The 21,063-nt window shown below is 46.7% G+C and overlaps 1 protein-coding gene across 6 annotated transcripts in view; it reads left to right on the forward strand.

Moving 5' to 3' along the window:
* The window catches only part of SLC6A1 (solute carrier family 6 member 1), a 46,493-nt gene extending 42,176 nt beyond the window's left edge, over positions 1 to 4,317 (forward strand). For all 6 annotated transcript variants that reach the window (XM_004033613.5, XM_019024229.4, XM_055381179.2 and 3 more), the window contains one exon: positions 1,927 to 4,317. In XM_004033613.5, the coding sequence (XP_004033661.2) occupies positions 1,927 to 2,031 (105 nt within the window). In that variant the 3' untranslated portion in view covers positions 2,032 to 4,317. The remainder of the gene's footprint in view (positions 1 to 1,926) is intronic.
* Positions 4,318 to 21,063: the final 16,746 nt, after the last annotated feature.

A 21,063-nucleotide genomic window follows, 5' to 3' on the forward strand; every position in this document is an offset into this window, starting at 1 on the left:
AAAGGAGAGGCCTGGGGATAAACCAAACTTAAAAGTAGAAGCAGAAAGTATGTTCCTAGAAGAGGGAGGGGAGGAGAGGTTGGAAAGCATGTGCAAAGGTCCAGGGGTATAAACTGCATTGGGTGAACTGAATGGAGATCAGTGTGGCTGGAAGGTAAAGTGGAAAGGGGTGTGAGGAGGGGACATGACAAGAGATGAGGTTGGGATGTAAGAAGGTCCAGCCAGATCATGAAGGGCTTTGAAAACCGGGACAAGAACTTTGAACTTTATCCTGGCAGCAATGGGGTGTCATGAAGGGCTTGGAACAGACGGAGGGTGGGATCACATTTGCCCAGGGCTCACTCTAGATCTCATTTGTAGGGTTGATATAGAGAAAATGTGGTCTTACCCACAAAGAAAGACAAAGCACAAAAGACCTGCTGCCTGCAGCAGGGGCCTCACCATCACATAGGGTTCTCTGTCCATGCCCGCACTTTGTTAAATTGCGCTAAATTCTTGAGGGAAGCAAAGAAGTGCTGGAGGTGCCAGGCAGGTGCCTCGTTGATGAGGTGTGTGCAGGCTGAAAAGATGCCACTGGGAGAAGTGGAGAGTCGGAGTGTGAGGGCTGCCCCGGAAGGCCCTGGATGAGTTGCTGTCCACTATAGTTCCCTGGGAAATGCACCTGCCAGACCCAGGGGAAGCGCTCTCAGGTCCGAGATACAGGGAAGCCTGGCTGCAGGTTATGTGCTGCCGTGGAGTTACTGGCCCATCTTCCTCCAACCTCAGATGAAGAAACTGGGGAACCACAGGGGCTGAGTAAGCAGGTTCCCAGCTCGGGAAGCTGTGAGCAGAGCTAGGGCTTACAGCCCTTTCTTCCCAATGCAAATCCAAAGCTTTCATTTTCCATGATCCACTGGAGAGCCTCAAACAGCAGCTGGGTCTTAGCGTGGCAAGAGGTTAAGGGGGTGCCCTTGCAGAAAAGAGCACAGCTTGTGCAAAGGCCCAGCGGTAGGAAGGGCCAAGACATACCTGAGGCCAGGGTGTGAGCTGACGGGGCAGGATGGCGAAGACAGTAGGGGATCCATCCATTCAGCACACATGGATGGAACCCCGATGATGTGCCAGACACTACTGTCAGTGCTGGGGACACAGCCATGAACAAGATAAGCAGAAATTGCACCCTCCTGGAGCTCCCATTCAGGGAGAGGAAGATAAGCAACTAACAAAATAAAAGCACGTGAGGTGGCGAGGAGCACTACAGAGAAAAATCAAGTAGGCAGGGTGTTTAGCGAGTGCCGGATGAAGCCCCACTGAGAAGGCGAAACATTTGAGCCAAGACCTGGGGAAGTGGAAAGCGAGCTGTCGCTATCTGAGAGGAAGGCTCTGCCAGACAGAGGGCACAGCCTGTGCAAACGCCCTGGAGCGGAAGCGTGCCTGCTGTGTTTGCGGGGCATCAAGGAGTCCCATGCAGATGAGGTGGATGTGCGAGGAAGAGGGGAGGACACTGAGGACTGGGAGGTGGCAGGGGCCAGGTCGTGTAGGGCCTTGGAGGACTTTGGCTCTGCCTCTTGGTGAAATGGGAGCCTTCATTGGGTCCTGAAGAGTACAGGGGCATGATCTGAGTCTGGTTTTCATACAACTCTCCTGCTGCTGTGTTGATGACAGAATGAAGGGGTGAGAGGACAGCATGAAAGTGGGAGTGGAAGCTGAGGGCTGATTGGGAGTTGTTGCAATAACCCAAGTGAGAGGGGCTGTGGCGTGGCCCATGTGGGGCAGTGGCAGGGGTGCAGGAGGTGGGGATGCGGCTGGAGTCTGGGTGTAGTTTGGAGGCAGAGCAGACAGGATGCACTTGAATAGAGAGCAGGAGAGGGAAGCGGCCGGTTCCCCACCATCCCAGGCTGGGATTTTCCCCAGAGAGCCTCACACCTTCCTCCCCGGTACCCACAGCGCATCCAGGTCATGGTCCAGCCCAGCGAAGACATCGTTCGCCCAGAGAATGGTCCTGAGCAGCCCCAGGCCGGCAGCTCCACCAGCAAGGAGGCCTACATCTAGGGTGGGGGCCACTCACCGACCCGATACTCTCACCCCCCGACCTGGCTGAGTGCGACCACCACTTGATGTCTGAGGATACCTTCCATCTCAACCTACCTCGAGTGGCGAGTCCAGACACCATCACCACGCAGAGAGGGGAGGTGGGAGGACAGTTAGACCCCTGGGTGGGCCCTGCTGTGGGCAAGGATACCCGGTGGCTTCTGGCACCTGGCGGGCTGGTGATCTTTTTAATCCAGGCCCCATCAGCATCCCACGATCGGCCTTGGTAACCGCTGCGGTAGATCATTTTTATCCCGCCAGGGAGTGTGATGCAGCAAGGCCACATGTGCTCCTGGCTTTTAAACCTGTTCCTGACTGTTCTCTTACTGCCGAAACCCTTGACTGTTATCTCGGACTTTGCAGGAGTTCCTTTCCCTCCGAACGCTGCTCCATGCACAGGAAAAGGGCATTTTGTACAATGGGGACTTCCCGGGAAAGCTTGCTCTTAAGTACCAGAAGCCGGCGGAGCTCTGGCTTTCGTGTTTTTGGTTTTCTCCTTCCCAAGGCAGCTGGATTAAAAAAACAAAACAAAACAAAACAAAAAAACCCAGGGGCCTCAGTCGATATTCCCAGGGCCGCTTCTCCTGCAGTCTGTGGAGCGTCCTTGTCCCCGCCGCCGGAATGAATGAGCATTCTGCAGCCCGATGTCCCTGTCCCCTCCTCGCCGGGCCATTCTGATTGGACCTGGCCCAGTGCAATCTGTCCAGACAAGCCCTGCTTGCTGGAAAACTGCCACAAGCACAATTGATCTCTTTTTATCGCCATTCCAGGGGCCTCAGGTCCTACTGGGGAAACTTCCTATACCGGAGCTCCAGTTTCTCTTAAGCTGCCCAATTTCACAGAGTACAAAATAGTTGTAGGGGAAATCAAGGTGAAGGATCTGTCCGACAGTCAAGACGGATCCACAGTAATCTTTCGGTCTCCTTAAACTACCACCCTCGCTGCCACCCACCCCAAGCTGCTGCTGCCTCACCTTCCTTGAAATTTCTCAGCGGGAGTCTCCTCACTGCCACTAAAACCCACCCAGCCCACTAACTGAGGAGCTAGTGTTAATCCAGAGAACCCCCCGCAATGTGCTTCCGAGATTCAGACTGCTTCATTGGGAAGTATGATTTGTTCCTTTCTGGAATTGGGCTCCGTGGTGGCGGCGGTACTTCAAGCAAAGACAGTTTCTTGCAAGCTCCAGTAGCTCCGCGTGTGTCATTTGCCAGGAAGATGGGTTCCCACGTAGCAAATCGTACATTGTGCCCTGTAGCTCCTTAGCTAGTTAGCTCACAAGCCGTGTTTTATGACTAATCCTTAATAACTATGGTAAATAACTGTGACTGTGGGGTTTTTAATCTCTTGTCATTCTCATCCGAAAGTGACCAGCATACCAGTTCTTGCAATAAGATATTACCCTCAGAATATTAAGCACATTATTGTAGAGAAAAAAAAATATGTGTACACATATGAACGCACAACATGCACATTCATCCTCACGTGTGGCACGTAAGGTCTCCTTTGATATTGTGTAGGAAATGTGAAGCCTTTTCCTGAGGTCATCTGTAAAATAGTCTCATTGCCAAGGCATCCCCAGTGCCAGTTGGTGAATCCATGATCAAAATGCATACGTATTGTTAAATGATAAGGTTTAGAATGACAGGAACCCATCACTGTGTCTCATGGTCCCACTTCCCCATCTGTGTGTGAATTCCTTTAGACTAAGGGCAGGAAGACTTCCAACTTTCTCTTTGTTCTTCAATGTGAAACTGAGACCAAGTCTCTCTAAGACAAATGCAGTGTATTTAATGTTTGTAAGCAATTCTAAGTGAGATGTTTGGCAAGAAATCCCCTAACTGATTTCCATCCAAACCTACCTTATAGAGCACAATATTAAGTGTTGTACAATTACTGTGAGAACTGTGAATATGTGTAACTTTTTTTTAGTATTTGCCCGGGGGGAAAAGATATTGTATTATCATATATGCTTTTTTTGCAATAAGGATTTATTCTCAGAACACCAAGTAAATCTATCTCTATATAAAAAATATATGTAATATATACATATTCAAAGTATATACAGAGCCTGTTTTAAAAAATACAGTATTATTTAGTAAAATTATCTGTTCTATGGACCAAATGTAAAATATTTATAAATGAAGATGCATTTTAAATGTCTATAAATGGTGTCATAACTAGAGCACGGGCGTTATGTAAGTTTCTAAGAATTTAGAGGATAAATAATAAAGGTTCTATGATATACAACATCAGACCTTCAATTCTTTGGGGTGGGGGCACAATATCCTCTTTCATCACAACAACGACACATACACACAGAACTATTTTTCCCCAGCAGACAGAGATTGGGGCTCAAAACCCAACAAAACGGAGCTGGACTTCCCCAGAGTCTTAAAGTCATAGAAAATGATTGTGTGCTCCACGAGGGAGGTGCTTTCACTGTGCATGGGGTCAACTAAATAAAGATCTAAAACCACAGGAGACCAGGAGCACATTTAGTGAACAACAGCACTCGTTCATTCACTCACTGATTCTTTCCTCAACATTTTTATCTTTTTAAATCGTATTTAGAAAAATGTGAATTCTACAGAGAAGTTGTAAGAATAGTTCCGTGGACACATCTGCACTTCACCCAGATTTGCCGGTTGTTAACACGTCGCCACTTTTATCTTCACTAACTCTCTGTCAGTCAAGGTTCAGCCTGGCAAGTGGAGCCACTGGATATGATGGAATCAGGGCTTTATTACAGGAACGGACCTTAGACCACTGTAGGGCAGTTGGAAAGTAAGAGTCTGCGGTTTCTCTACCTGGTCTGCTCTTCCCCAGCTGTCCTCACCACTGGTTCCTTCCTTTCATTCAGGTCTCTGCTCAGTTGTCACCTCCTTACAGAGGCTTTTCCTGACCACCTTGGCTAAAATAACGTGCTCCTTCATCTCTCTCTGCTCCCTCACTCTGTTTTATTTTTCTTATTCTCAGCATTCACAAGCTTACTAATTTAATCTCTATCTCTCCCCACTATAAAGGGAGCTCTGGGGGCGGGCACAGTGGCTCACGCCTGTAATCCCAACACTTTGGGAGGCCAAGGTGGGTAGATCACTTGAGGTCAGGAGTTCGAGACCAGCCTGGCCAACATGGCGAAACCCCGTCTCTACAAAATATACAAAAATTAGCTGGGCATGGTGGTGGGTGACTGTAATCCCAGCTACTCGGGGGCTGAGGTGGGAGAATCGAGTAAACCCAGAAGGTGGAGGTTGCAGCGAGCCGAGATCGTGCCACTGCACTCCAGCCTGGGCGACAGAGAGAGAGACTCTGTCTCAAAAAAATAAATAAATAAAATAAAATAAAAATAAAGGAAGCTCTGGGAAGATGGTGACTTTTGCTAATTCACTGCTCTGTCCTAGATGCCCAGAACAGTGCCCGTGCCCGACACACAGGAGAAGCTCAACAAATACATGAATGAGTGAGTGAATGAATGAATAGATGGACGGATGGATGGCAGGATGGATGGATGGGCAAGGAATGGCAATGGAACAGCCATCGCAGGCACTGGCTTTGGGGTCAGACAGCTCTCCATGTGAGTTCCGGCTCTGCCGCTCACTCTCTCAGCAACTCTGAACACGTTGCTTAAATCTCTTTGTGCCCCAGTTTCCTCACAAAATTGTTGTTACAGTGAAATGAGTTAAAACAAGGAAAGCACATAGCACGGTGCCTAGCCCAAACTGAGCACTTAAAAAAAATAGTGGTTTTATTACAGCAATGGTTCCTGAAATGTTCCCTTAGAAGAACCTCTTTAATCGGGGTCCATCCCCCACCCAGAGCCCCATGTTTTGAAGGATTTTGTCTACCAAACTGTCACTTAATAATTAAGCTGTTTCCCCCCTTTTTATTAATCAGATGTGGCTGCTAATTAGAGCTCCTGATTAGCATGAGGTAACCAGGGTGACAGCACTAATCTGATATCATTCCAGGCAAAAGCAAAGAAATGTAGCATTTGGGGTCCTCAGCTTACCCAGATGGTTTGTAATTATGTGATTACCTCTGGGCTTTATAATATGGAAAAATAAAGTTCTGGATGTCCCATTGACTTTTCCAGGGACCCTCACAGGTTCAGGACCTCAGGTGGGGTCTATGTCTCACAAAATGTTTGGCTGCAGACTTTGTATTTCTCTTTCTTTAAAACCAAAGGTTGCTTTGAGGAGTAAACATTTTCCAGGCTAGGTGACCACGAGCTTTGATCCAGCTAATACAGATCATGAAAATGGCTCACAGTTTTGAAGTTCAAGTTTTGTGCACACCCCTATTTCTTTCTAATAAACTCCCAGCAGTGAAATTGCTGAGTCAAGTGGTCTGTGCATTTTTAAGGCTGTTCATGCCTAGTGCCAAACTGTCCTCAGGGAAAGTGGCGACCATTTTTATTCCCCTCAGAAGTATATGGTAGTGACAATTTCCCCACACTTTTTCCAAAATTAGATATTATTATTTTTTAGAATCTTTTTCAGTTTCACAGATGAAGTTTTCTTAATAGTTGAGCTTATATTTCTTTGAATTTTACTGATGCTGGACTTTTTTTCATGTCCTTTCTGGCCTGTTGTATTTATTTTGTGAATTTATAGCTCATGAGCATCTTGTTGTTCTTTAGAGATGGGCTCTCGCTCTGTTGCCCAGGCCGGAGTGCAGTGATACAATCACAGCTCACTACAGCCTCGAACTCCTTGGCTCAAGCCATTGTCCTGTCTTGGCCTTCCCAGTAGCTGGGACTACAGGCATGAGACACCACGTTCAGCTAATTTTTTAATTTTTCTTTTGTAGAGACAGAGTCTCGCTGTGTTGACCATGCTGGTTTCAAACTCCTGGCCTCAAGCAATCCTCCTACCTTTGCCTCCCAAAGTGCTGGGATTATAAGCATGGGCAACTGTGCCCAGCCAGCATCCTGTTTTTGTATTTGTCTTATTTGTTTGGAAGACTTATTTTTAATATATTGAGGATATTAACACTATCTTATGTATGTTGAAAATAAATCACAGGATGTATATGGATAGGTATATGTGTATGCGTATGTACATGTGTATGTATATGCATATGTACATGTGTATGTATATCTATATGTATAGATATATGCATATGCACATGTATGTGTGTAGATAGATATAGATAGATGATAGATAGATGATAGATAATCTAGATAGATAGACAGATAGATAGATAGATAGATAGATAGACAGATAGATAGATAGATGATAGATAGATAGACAGATAGATAGATAATCTCTTCTCCCAAGGAAGTCTTTCTGTTTTCTAGTTCCTGGCTTCTCTACTTCCAAACCTTTTCCAGTTTGAGCCAAAGGCTAGGAAAACATTTTCAGCCATCCCCTTTTCCAACCCTGTGCTAGTGTAGCCCCTCTCTTGGGTGGAAATGTGAGAGCAATTGCATCTTCCACTCAGGGCTGAGGATTCATGGCTTAGTAAGTGTCAAGTGTTTAGAACAGGGCCTGGTACATAGGAAACACTCATATTGGGCCATTCTGTGACTTTCTGTGACCACACATTAGCACCAGCTGCTTACTCTTCTCTCCGTCCTCACAAACCAGCCCTTTTACGATCCTCGTGGAATCTTCCCTGGCACACACTTCAGGCTCACTGAGCCACTGTCAGGGCTGCTCAGAGAAGGCAGGTGTTGAAGTAGTGGCAGTTCATGACAACAGTGATAATGATAACAACTATTCATTCAGGCCCTACTAAGTTTGAGGCTCTGTACCAACCGCCCCACAAGATTTTTCTCACTTCTCCCTTGGGACCACCCAATGGGGTATGGGTGACCCCTCATGTCAGTGCTCCAGCCATAGCACTGAAGTCCCTTTTCCATCTTCATTTTTGTGCACACTGGCTCCCGCCGTGCCTGCACTCTGACATCCAGCACTTCCGTCTGTGTCAGATACGAGCATTATTTTTATAATAGGAAATACATAATAAACTATATTTTTAAATACACAAAGTCATGGCTAGGCACATTGGCACATGCCTGTAATCGCAGCACTTTGGGAGGCCAAAGCAGGAGGGTTGTTAAGACCAGGAGTTCAAGACCCGCCTAAGCAACATAGCAAGGACCCATCTGCACAGAAAAAATTTAAAAAGTTAGCCAGGCATGATGGTACATGCCTGTAGTACTAGCTATTCAGGAAGCTGAGGCAGGAGGATGGCTTGAACCCAGGAGTTCAAGTTTGCAGTGACCTGTGATTGCACCATTGCATGCCAGCCTGGGCAGCAGAAGGAGACCCTATCTCTAAAAAAAAAAAACAAAAAAAAAAGCATACAAAGTCACTTGGGCTTGTCAATGTGGAGAAGGACAATTTACTGACAAGGCATCTCATTATAATGTACATAAAATTAAGGACTTTGTATATTTTGCTTTTGGAGGAAAATTTTCTTTTACCAAAAAATGCTAATGGGACATGGGTGAGGAGACCAACCATGACAGACAACTCTAATAATATCCTAACATGAGTGAAGGAGAAATCAAGGGTTCCAGTGAAGTGTTTAGTGATGTTTCACCTGCTACTGTCAAAGAGAATGTCTTGGTGTTTTACTTGAGGTTGGTGTCAGTTCAGATCCACCAAGAAGCAGATGCCAAGACAAACGTAGCAGCAAAATGGACCTGTAGGTAAACACCTTGAAATTTTTTATTGATGTATAGTAATTGCACATATTTATAGGGTACATGTGATATTCTGATACATGCATACAATGTATAATGATCAAATCAGGGCATTTAAGATGTCCATAGCCTCAAATGTTTATCATTTCTTTGTGTTGGGAACATTTCAGATCTTTTCTTCTAGCTATTGGGGTAAACACCCTTAAATGACACAGGGGAGAAAGGGCAGGGCCAGGCAGGAAGACACCCAGCCACATTGATGGCTGGACAACAGGAGAAGGAAGGAGGCATGTGTGGGAAGAACCATAGACCACAGTGCAGCGCTGGGACAGTCTCAGCCAGCCCGCCAGGAAGCCCCATTGCAAAGGCTGTCCTTTGAAGAGTTCCACATTGAAGAAATGTCCAGGCCCTATTAACTCCACTATGCACTCAGTGCTGCCAGGGACAGTGTAAACTTGGCTCAACACTGTGGGACATCCCAAAGGCACTGCAACTGGGGGCACTAGCCTACTGTACTCCCCACAGCAGTTCTCCAAATTACAGGAATGTGGAGGCAAGGAAAAGATATCCTTATTTCCTGAATGCCTTCTGTGTGCCCGGCACTTTCTCATGGAATACTGTTTACTCCTCACCACAAACCTACAGAACATTGCAGGTAATTACTGACATTTTGATATGGTGTGCATGTTCATCTCCTCCAAATCTCATGTTGAAATGTGATCCCAAATGTTGGAGGTGGGCCTAGTGGGAGGTGTTTGTGTCATGGGGGCAGATGTCTCATGAATGGCTTGGTGCCCTCCCCCTGGTAATGAGTTTGCACAAGAGCTGGTTGTTTAAAAGACCCTGGCATCTCTCTCACTCCCTCTCTCATGTGACACACTGACTCCCCTTCCCTTCCACCATGAGTAAAAGCTTCCTGAGGCCTCATCAGAAGCCGAGAAGATGCTGGCACTATGCTTCTTGTACAGCCTGCAGAATTGTAAGCCAAATAAACCTCTTTTCTTTATAAATTACCCAGTCTCAAATACTCCTTGATAGCAGCACAAAAAGGACTAATGCATGTGTATAGATGAATTTCCTCAGGCTCAGAGAGGGAAAACAACTTTCTCACAAAGCCACAGAGCTGAAAGTCACAGAACTGGACCCCTGAGCCCAGATCCTTCCACTATAGCACAGTGGCCTTCAATGGTCACAAACATGGCACAGGGTATAAGGCAAAGATCTAAGACCAGGCAGAGTTAAGGCAAGAGGGGGATCAGGAAAAGCCCATGGCATCAATATGAGGGGCTTCTGCCCCTTTCCTGCTGGAGTCTTGTTACATCCCAAAGGGGTTCTTCTTGCCCACTGCAAGATAAAGCCAGAACATTGAGACAGCAGTGTTGCTGTAGAGAAAAGGTTTAATTATCACAAGGTAACTAAACAAAAGGATGGGAGATGTTTTTCAAATCTGCCTCCCCAAGAATTCAGAAGCTAGGGTTTTTAAGTGTACTTGAAAACAGCAGGCAGAGGGCTGGGAAACTGAAACAATTGATTGGCTGGGGACAAAATCACAGGGGTCTCTAAACTGTCTTTGAACAGCTGAGTCAGTTCCTGGGAGGGGATTTCAGGATCATGTGGCATCTCTTGATCTCCTGAAATGCTAAATCTGAAAAATATCTCAAAGACCAGTCTTTTAGGTTTCACAATAGTGAAGTTATCTATAGGAGCAGTTGGGGAAGTTACAAATATCGTGACCTCCAGTTATGTGACTCTGGGGCAGTAAGCAACGTATAGAAAAGCAAACTAAACAAGCAATGGATGGTTATAGTTCAACCTATTCTTTAGCGAAGTTGTAGTCCTCCAGCATCATTCTAACCTTGTTACCTTTTGTTAGTCTTTACAGATATGATTGCAATTTCCAAACAAAGAAGGGAACAGCTCCAGGAAGGGGCTGCTATGGCCTCCGCACAAGAATGAGCAAAAGCAAACTAGCCTGGTAGAAGCAAGATGAAGTCAGGTATGTTCGATTTCCCTTACTACTACAATTTTTGCAAAGGTGGTTTTAGCTTCAGAAATTAGCCCCACATCTTCTGCCAACCCCTCTGGAGGCAAGGGCCTGAACTGACCTCGTAGGCCTGCAGGGGCTTCAGGGTAAAATGCACAGACTGAATTTACAAGGACCATGCCAGGAAACACCTGCCCAGAAGCCCAGTGCACAAACTGTTAGCGGCATCTTCAGAAGAAGAAAGCTTTAACCCAGCAGTGCACATAAGAATCAGAGAGTGTGCTGGGCAGAAAGCTGATCCCTAGACCCCATCCCAGACACTCTGATGCAGGAAGTCTAGGCTGGTGCCCAGAAATTACATTCTTATAAGCACCTCCAGCCTTTCTAGTGGAGAAAGTCATCCACACATCACATCAAGAAATACTGTTAAAAGCAATCCTGGAACCAAAATTGAGGAATAGTATACAAAGCAACTGGCCTATGCTCTTGAAAAATGTCAAGGTCATAAGAGACAAAGACCAAGGAATTGTTCAGATTAAAGACATGACAACGGAATGCAATTTTATCCAGAAATGGATCCTGGACCAGAAATTTTTTTCTCTTGCCGTAAAGGACATTAGTGAAACAATAGATGAAATTTGAGTAAGATATGTAGATGAGATAATAATATTGTATGGATGATAATTACATGATTTTGATCAATACACTGTGGTTATGTAAGAGAATGTCATTTATTTAGGAAATGCATGCTGAAGTATTCAGGCTAAAGGGGAAACTTGTCTACAACTTATTCTTAAATGACTTAGAAAAAAAAATACAATATAGGCTGGGCACAGTGGCTCACGCCTGTAATCCCAGCACTTTAGGAGGCCCAGGTGGGTGGATCATCTGAGGTCAGGAGTTCAAGACCAGCCTGGCCAACATGGTGAAACTCCATCTCTACTAAAAATACAAAAATTAGCCGGGTATGGTGGTGGGTGCCTGTAATCCCAGCTTCTCAGGAGGCTGAGGCAGGAGAATCGCTTAAACCTGGGAGGCAGAGGTTGCAGTGAGCTGAGATTGTGCCACTGCACTCCAGCCTGGGCAACAGAGTGAGACTCTGTCTGAAAAAAAATAATAACAATACAGTATATACATATGTAATATGTGTGTGGAGAGAGAGCATAAGAGAGAATGATAAAGCCAGCAAATGTGGAAAATAACATTTAGGGAATCTGGGTGAAAAGTATACAGAAACTCTTTACATGAGTTTTGTAACTTCTATTTATTTATTTATTTATTTATTTAGAGATGGGGTCTTGTTCTTTTGCCCAGGCTGGAGTGCAGTAGCACAATCTGGGCTCATTGCAACCTCCATCTCCCAGGTTCAAGCCATTCTCCTGCCTCAGCCTCCCGAGTAGCTGGAACTACAGATGTGCACCATCCCACTTGGCTAATTTTTGTATTTTTAGTAGAGATGGGGTTTCACCATGTTGTCCAGGCTGGTCTCAAACTCCTGACCTCAAGTGATCCACCGACTTCAGCCTCCCAAAGTGCTGTGATTACAGGCATGAGCCACTGTGCCCAGCTGAGTTTTACAACTTCTAAGTCTGGAATTATTTTAAACACACAAACAATCTAGGGAGAAGCTGGGTATCACCTTTATTTGATGAGAAAGGTACAGGGTTTGGAACAGGTTCCTACGGTGGGGAGGGGGATGGTGGAGCAGGCTCTAGCTTTCACCAGGACCCATCCCCACTCACACACTCCCATCCCTGTCATTGCCCCTCTTCTCCTGGTAAACTTCTCCTCAGGTCCCAGCTGAGAAGTCACCTCCCGGGAGCCTACCCAGGATGTGCTGGGCACCCTCCTGTGCTCCAAGGCTCCTTGGCACTGTGGTCCTCCCACCGCGGCCTATGAGCCTCTTGGGAGCTGAAGGTTGTTGGGGGAGACTGTGTCTCAATCTTCTTTGTGTCCCCAGGCCTGGCACAAAATTTGCCACATGCCAATGATTAAAAGAGATCTGCTTTTATTAATAGTTTCCTATTCCTGAAAGCCTGCATTTTGCAATACACACCAGCTAAGTGCTGCCTAACCTCTGTGTCATTAATACCTATGAAAACCCATAGAGCAGGTCTAATTACTCCCACTTAATGATGCTTAGAGAAATGAAGTGACTCGCTTTAAAAAAACACTGAATGAATGCATGCATGCGTGCATGAAGGAAAAAGGTACAGAGTACTCTGTGACCCTAGAGGAGCCAAAGGTGTGTGTATTGGGGATAAGAGGGGAACCTCAGGAGACAAGCTCCAGTACCTAAGGAACTGGACATTCTCATGGTCAGGACTGTCCAACAATAGAACCAGCTGTCTTGGTAGTGAGTGAGCACCCTGTCCTTGGAGGTGTGCAAGCAGAGGGCCCCACCTTAACAGGGGTAAGAGGATGGTGGCTGGATGCCTGCGAGGGGCTGACTTTATGATTCTCCTGGCAGCAGGTGGTTTCTGAGTTGGTCCAATGGGAGAAGGGACCTGGGACATGGGGTAAGACCCACATTGGCTCTCTTTTCACCCCCACCTCATGTATCCAAGTCCTGGCCCATTGAAACATTCACTTTAAATTGGCCCTTGCACTTAAAGAATTTTTAAGCTGAAGCTTTGCAACAAAACAATGGCCTCATTAGACTTTAAAGAGGGAGGTGACCCCCAAACAGACTAATAGTGGTCATGTGGGCCTGCAATTGGCCCCATCTGGGGCTTGAGAGCCAGCTGGGACATTCAGAATCTCACCTCCTCAGCCGCAGCCAGACCCCGGCTCCCCAGCCCCAGACCCCCACAGCCTGTGATGTGGGGCCCTGACCTGGGCTTCTCCCCTGCCCCACCCCATATATCTCAAAGCAGGCCTCTTCTTTCCAGCTCCCCCTGCCAGATCACTGCTAGGTTTCACCTGGCAGCCACAAGGCCAGCTTCCACTCAGTGCTCCAACCCATGGCCAGAGAGCTCTTTCTAAGGCATAGCCAGGAGGGTTTTCGCCTGCTGAAAACCCTCCAACTGCCTCCTACCATGCTGATAATCAAGTTCAATTTTCTCTCCATACCCTGCAAGGCCCTGTCTGATCTGGTCTTCCACCTTCAGCCCCATCTAGCTGCCCATGCACACTCATCTGGCTGCTCTCCTCTCTGAAAATTCCATATGAATTTTAAGAACAGCTTACCAATTTATGCAAAAAAAGAAAACCACTGGAATTTTGATAGGGTTGCATGAATCTTTCAATTGATTTGGGGTGTATTGCCATCTTATCAATATTACCTCTTCCAATCCATGAACATAGGATGTAGAGGACTTTGCCCTCTGCCAGATGTGCCCTTTTCAACTCTCTGGTCTCCCTGATGAACTCCTGCTTCTACTCCTGGATCCCTGGAGGAATGAAGGTTGCACTAACCCAAAATATGCCAGATTGGTATATTGATTACTTTGAGTTGAAAACACTGGAGTAATTGTAATTTCCAAAAGGGCTAGCTGACCTGTCTCTTCCTGCATGTAGCAAGTGATAAAGATTCCTCTGGGAGGGGGACCCTTTGCCATACCAGGGTGAGAAAATAGCCGTTGTAACCACAGACTGAGACTTAGGGGCTGCGATGGATAAATATGACTGAATATACATAACATAGTAACCCTCAACATCCACTAGTTCCACATGCCAGTACCCCACATATCTCCTAGTGGCTCCCCTAGAAAATCTGCTGCTCCTATCAAGATTTTCTTTGTCCTGTCATTTCTTCTCAAATTTACAGTTGTCTAAAAAGTATAAACGCATCTTGCTTTGGCCACTTCTGACTTCACTTTCTTGTGAAGATCCCTGGGTACATGTAAAACTAATACAATGTGTACACTTTCCTCTTGTTAATCTGCCTGGTGTCAATTTGGTTTCTATCCTGCATAAGAGCTAAAGGAGTTTGGAGGTGATCTCTGCCCTGCTGCAACCCCCTGGAGCATCCTCTCCCCCAGAACCTTTCCCTGCACCAGGCCCTCCTCACTGTGTTCTGGGGGCCTCTGGACTTGCCCATCTGGGCACAAGAGTACCCCATTAATCTCTTCCCATTTTCGTTCCCCAGCTAGAGGACAGGGACTGTTTTTCCTGACATTGTTTCCCCAGCACTGAGCACATGCCTGTTGCATTGTGAAGATTCAACGACTATGTGGATTGCAATGGCTGGCTGGAAAAACCAGTGAGAATACCTAAAGGCACATTAAACATGCTTCCCCAAAGAAACAAACAAACACGTGTACACACAAAAGAATGAATGAACTGATGTATACACAAATGTAGATAGATAATTAAATGACAGAGCATTCCCCCAAGCTTTGAAAGCAGTGGCTCTCAACACTGGCTTCAGGTTGGAACCACCTAGGCCTCCAACTCAGATCAATCAACTCGGAATCTTTAGCGGTGGGGCTGAGCTTCACCTTTTTTTAAGTTCCTGGTGATTCTAGCATACAGTCAGGGTTGAGTGGTTCCCAAAGTGTAGTCCCGGAGCAGCAGTGTGAGCGTCACCTGGGGACCTCAGAGTTTCTCAAGCTGCATAGAAATCACTGGAATTGGGAGGCCTGGGGTGAGGGGGCAGCCTGACTATGTGTGTGTCTAACAAGTTCTCAGATGCTGCTGAGGCCGCTGGTTGCGGGGTCGCGCTTTGAGACCCACAGATCCGGAGGTCTTCTTTCTCTCTAGTCCTTTAGTGAAAGAAGGGTTGGAGGAGGTGACAGATACTGCTTCCTGGTCCAGGGATGAGAAGCCCTAAAAGGGTGGGACAGAGATTGCTCTAACAATTGTTCTTTTTCTTTACTTTCCCGTTTCTGTAGATTAGGAACCTGAGACCTTGGGAGGAGCAGAAACTTGCCCAAAGCCCAGGATCAATCTTGGAAACACTGACTTAGCAGAATATTCCCTGAGCACTTGTGACGTGCCAGGGGCATATATGCTACATGCTAAGCGTTCAAGGGCCAGCCTCTTAGCTCCGCCCCGCCTCTTCCAACTTGGAACCAGCACCCCAAGGTCAGAACCCTAGGGATGGGTGGGGGCTCAGCTCCAACTCACCTGGCCTGCCAAGGAAAGCAGGGCTGGGTACCAGGCATCCTGCTTCCCTCGTGCCCTGATGGGAGAAGCTGATCTTCCCCGTGCTCCCTGAGCTCCCTGAAACTGCCAAAGCCCAAGGGGAACGTCAGGAGGAGCAAATGAGGCAAGGAAGCCAACTGTCGGCTCCCACTCGCAGCCATGCAGGAGACGCCTCCTCTCCCCGGGGGGTGCTCAGGTCCCACACAGCCTATTTTCTTGCCTGTCGAGGTGGTCTCTGGAGATGGTGTGAAAAACTCAGTTGAATGGTGAAGCAAAAGCCATTTCCCTCTTCCTCCTCAGTACCAGACTCTGATCTTGCTCAGGTATCAGGTGGCCTTGCTCTACAGAGGGGTGGCGGGCAGGGCTCTGCCCTTGTTCCGGGGCATGACTGATCCACGTCAATCATGCCACTCCATTTTCCTGGAAGTGATTGGTGGAGTCATGGGCATGGGAGCAATTATGGCCAATAAGGTGTGAGGACGAGACACGGGGAAGTGAAACTGGAAAGGTTTTTGCTCTTACAAGTAGATACTGGACCAAAAAAGAAAGAGAGAGAGAGATGGATGAATAGATGGATAGATGGATGGACAAACTATGAAGATAAGACAAAGCAATTATAGTAAAATGCAGAGTGCTAATGGTATAATCTAGATGGTTAAGTACATAGGTGCTCACTCTATTTTTCACTCAAATTTTCTGTATGTTTAAAACTTTTCATAATGATGTGTTTTAAAAGCATGATGCCTGAGTGTCTACTAAAGCTGAATATATGCAATTCCACTCCTACGTATATGCCTAACAGAATAACAGAAACACATACTTTTTTTTCTTTTTTCTTTCTTTTTTTTTTTTTTTTTTTTTTTTTTGAGACAGCATCCTGCTCTGTCACCCAGGCTGGAGTGCAGTGGCACAGTCATAGCTCACTGCAGCTTCCATCTCCTGGGCTCAGGTGATCCTCCCACTTTAGCCTTCCGAGTAGCTGGGACTTCAGGCATGCCACCATGGTCAGCTAGTTATATTATTTTTTGTAGAGATAGGGTCTTGCTATGTTGCTCAGGCTGGTCTCAAACTCCTGGGATCAAGCAGTCCTCCTGCCTCAGCCTTCCAAAGTGCTAGGATTACAGGCCTGAGCCACCGTGTCCAGCCAGAAATGCATTCTTAACGTTCACCAAAAGATATGTGCAAGAATGTTCATAGCAGCACTATCTATAATAGCAAAATCCTGAAAACAGTCGAGTTTGTCAACAGAAGAATGAATAAATTGTGATGTATTCGTGCAATAGAATATTACATAGCATTGAGAATTAACAAATGGCAGCTACACACAACAACAGGGTAAATCACACTAATGTAATGCAGGGCAAAGACACTATAAGTACAGAATGCATGATTACATTTCTATAGAGCTCATAGCAGGCTGACTTGAACTGTGCTGTTAGATTTCAGAGATCAGTGGCCCTTATTGGAAGGTAGCAACTGGAAGGTAGGGCAATGGGAGCTCCTGCAGGGCTGGTAATATTCTGCTGGCTGAGCTGGTGCTAGTTACAGGGAAGCAACTGAGCTGCATGCTTTTTTTTTTGCACCTTTCTTTATGTATGTTATGCTTCGATTAAGAGTTCAAGATGCATATGCTTGAAGGGAAGCATCCCCCTTCTCTGATTCTCCATATAGCTAGGTGTAGTGAAGATGCTGGAGTTTCTGCTGGCATCTATGATGCCAAGGAAATGAGACAGCCCCCCAGATGGCAAAACAGATAGATGGAGGCCGAGCCTAGGTTACATTGTTGTCAACCTTGACACTGGCACAACTGTAAGAGGTGGGGACTATCATTGTCCCCGTCTAATCCCCCAGGACACCGAGGCTTAGAGAAAAACTTAGAAAGTCCCCACCCCACCTCGGAGTGGCATTCTAGTTGTTCCTGAGTTAGAGGTGAGCATTCAGAATAACAATACAAGGAATGTCCCACCAAAAGAGGAGCTGGACAGTTCAGTGGCGGTGGAGACCACTGTGGGCTGTGGTGTCTGGGGAGCTTTCCAGCTAAGATCTTGTTTTCCGGTTCCTGCTGCTTCTCTCATTATTCGCCACTCCCTTCTCCCAGCCACCCATGACCCAGTCTCTGCTCAGCCGCATGGAGCTCCCCCAAACTCTACTGCTCTTCCCCTATTGGCCTTTGCACAGCCTGTTTGCTCCGCCTGGAGCACTCGCCTCCTTCCCTCCAGCAGCCTAACTCCAACTTCTCTCTCAGTCTTGGCGTTGGTGCTCTTCCTCCAGGAAGACATCTTGGACTCTCTCTTAGGAACCTGAAGCCCATGAAGCCAAAAGAGAGACAGTAAACCCCCACACTTGCCCACCTCTGGAGAGGCAAGTCCTTGTTCAGTCCTTCCAACAACCTTCCAAGGCAGGCAACACTGGTGTTCTCAGCCAAAACTGGCAGGTTAAGAAACTGAGGACCAGAGAATACAGAAGACTTCCATGAAATCACACAGCACTCTTTCCATCAGGAGACAGGCCCTGAATTATGCCTGTAGAATTTGGCAAACACAGCAACAACGATAATGATATCCACTAAGGTTTATTTGGCATTTGCCAGGAAGGGCTCTAAAAATTTCATCTGTATTAACTCATTTAATCTTCACAACATCCCTATGAAATAAATATTATTATTGTCCCAAATTTACAAGGAAGAAACCAGAGGTGCAAACAGATGAGAAACTTGCTCTTTCAACTACCAAATACTCATCATCAAATACCAAAATACTTACTAGTCACCAAATACTGAAAGCAACCAGAAAGATCTTCCTCATCCATCAAGTCTACAGATCTTTCAAAAATCATAATTGGCAGCATCAGAATGCAGAGAAATAAACACATCAGAGACATAGTACAGATGCATAGATTGATTTTTTTAAACTTTCTGATCATAATTTGGTAACAGTATTTAGTAAGAATTCCTTTTTTTTTTTTTTTTGAGACAGAGTCTTGTTCTGTCACCCAGGCTGGAGTGCAGTGGCATGATCTCAGCTCACTGCAACCTCCACCTCCCAGGTTATAAGTGATTATCCTGCCTTAGCCTCCTGAGTAGCTGGGATTATGGTGCCCACCACCATGCCTGGCTAATTTTGTATTTTTAGTAGAGATGGGGTTTCACCATGTTGGCCAGGCTGGTCTCGAACTCCTGACCTCAGGTGATCCACCCGCCTCGGCCTCCCAAAGTGCTGGGATTAGAGGCATGAGGCATCCTGCCTGGCCTGCGTATTCCTTTTGACTCCCCAATTCTACGTCTAGGAATCTATTTCTTGGAGAAATACTCAGAGACCTTGACTCAAATTTGTACTCGAAAATATGCTTAGCAGTATCATGTTGAACAACAGCAACAAAAGAAAGGAATCCACCCAGAAGTTCAGCAATAGGGTTGGTAGGATAAATGGTGACACTCCCATCCCATGAAACATGACTCAGTCATTAAAAGTAATATTGTAAAAGTAAATGTCATTTTTCTAAAGTGTCTAAAATTCAAGGATGAGTAAAAACAGAATACAAAACTATATGCACACAGTATTATTTGCACTGTATTGCATGATATTATTATATACCCGAAGAATCTGTTGAGCAAGGCTAGGAGGACATGAGATGATGCCTTCCTGCTCATAACAACCCCGTGAGACAGCCGCTACAGTATCATTCCCATTCTGCAGATGGGACCACCGAGGTATAGGAAAGTAAGGTCCTCACCACGGCCAGGATTGTCTGACTCCAGAGTACACATTCAGGCCCACACCAGCCTCTGGGTATGACATTATGGGTAGATGGTTAAAAGTTTTCATATACTTTTAAGAAGCTATTTTCCAAGCTATTTCCAATGAACATCTATCAATTTTATAATCAAGGACAGAAGGCAATAAAAATCATTTGTTTGTGCAAAGTGTCTAAAAAGTTCCGGAAGGCTGTACATGCCCAGGTGTTAGCGACAATTATCTCCAGCTGGCAGGAGGTCTGGAGCACTGTGGGCTCTTCATTTTGCTCTATTTTGTCACTTTTCGGCAGAAAGTGAGCACATGAGTTATTTAGAATTCGGGTGTTTGGTGCCTGGGACTTCTGTCAGGGTCTGCGGTGTCTGGAGTGGGGCCGGCTCTGATCCGGTGGAGGTACCTCTAGACCCCTGCCCACCTTCTCCCCACAAGCCTAGGCCATGGCCGCCCCCGTCCCCACCAGAAAAGCATGGCACCAACACCAGCTTGTGCCTCTCCTCGTCCCCTCCCAAGAGGGCCATGTCCTTGTTCATCTGTAACTTTCAATTAACCAGGCACCAGGCTCTGGCTCAGAGGCTGAGCAAATGTTCCAAGGAGGAAAAGAAAATCCAGCCCAACAGCTCCAGGAAGACGCTTCCTTTTAATTAAAGTGAGGATCATGGAGGCTCTAAAACCCTTTTCTGATGAAACGTGAAGGTGGCCAGGGAGGCGTCCTTGAGAGCAGGGCTGGGTAAGGCAGGGCAGCAAAGTTGTGGTGAGGGAGTCAGCCTCCCACCCCTGCATCCCTCATTAGGCTCCTGGAGGGCCAGGGCCTTCTAGCCGCGCTGAGGAAGGGCAGCTGATGTCAGAGGGCCCTGATAATTAGAATCCAGGACCCCCGAGAGGGCTGCCACAGGACGGTTGCTAATGCTATCCGTTAGGGGTGTCTGGGAGGGGAGAGCGTGTGCAGATCAAATCTGGAAACGAGGCTCTGGGCTTGGCCCGAGCAGAACTCCAGGCTTCCTTGCTCCTCCTGCTCCCAGGGTCAGCCTGGCTTCTCTGGTTTTCTGTTTGAACAGAAGGGAGGGAAGGAAGGACCGTGCTCACTTCTCTTGAGCCCATTTCTCAGAGGCCCTCAGAGGAAGGATGTACCCAGCCGCAGCTCAGAGGAAAGAAGGCCCTTGCCTTTGTGTCTCACTCACATCACGCCCTGCTGCAGGGCTGGAGGTTCCCGCAGGATGGTGAATGGTGGTCATGGTGGTGGTTGCAGTCATACAGCCAAGGTCTGTGGAATGTAACTACTGCTCCAGCGGGGCATCAATAAGACGGCGGATTTGGCAGCTTGGCCTTCGTGGGTTTGAATCCCGACTCTGCTACTCCCTAGCTATATCACTGAGGGCAACTTAATTCCCCTCTCTGGGCCTCATCTTCCTCATCTGTAAAACGGAGCTGACAGTGATGCCTGCCTCACAGAGCTGTGTTGTGAGGATGAAATTAGTGAACTTGTGTAAAGTGTAAGAACAGTGTCTGGTTCGCCCGCC

Source organism: Gorilla gorilla, chromosome 2, assembly GCF_029281585.2.
Source record: "Gorilla gorilla gorilla isolate KB3781 chromosome 2, NHGRI_mGorGor1-v2.1_pri, whole genome shotgun sequence".
In the NCBI taxonomy this organism is placed as follows: domain Eukaryota; kingdom Metazoa; phylum Chordata; class Mammalia; order Primates; family Hominidae; genus Gorilla; species Gorilla gorilla.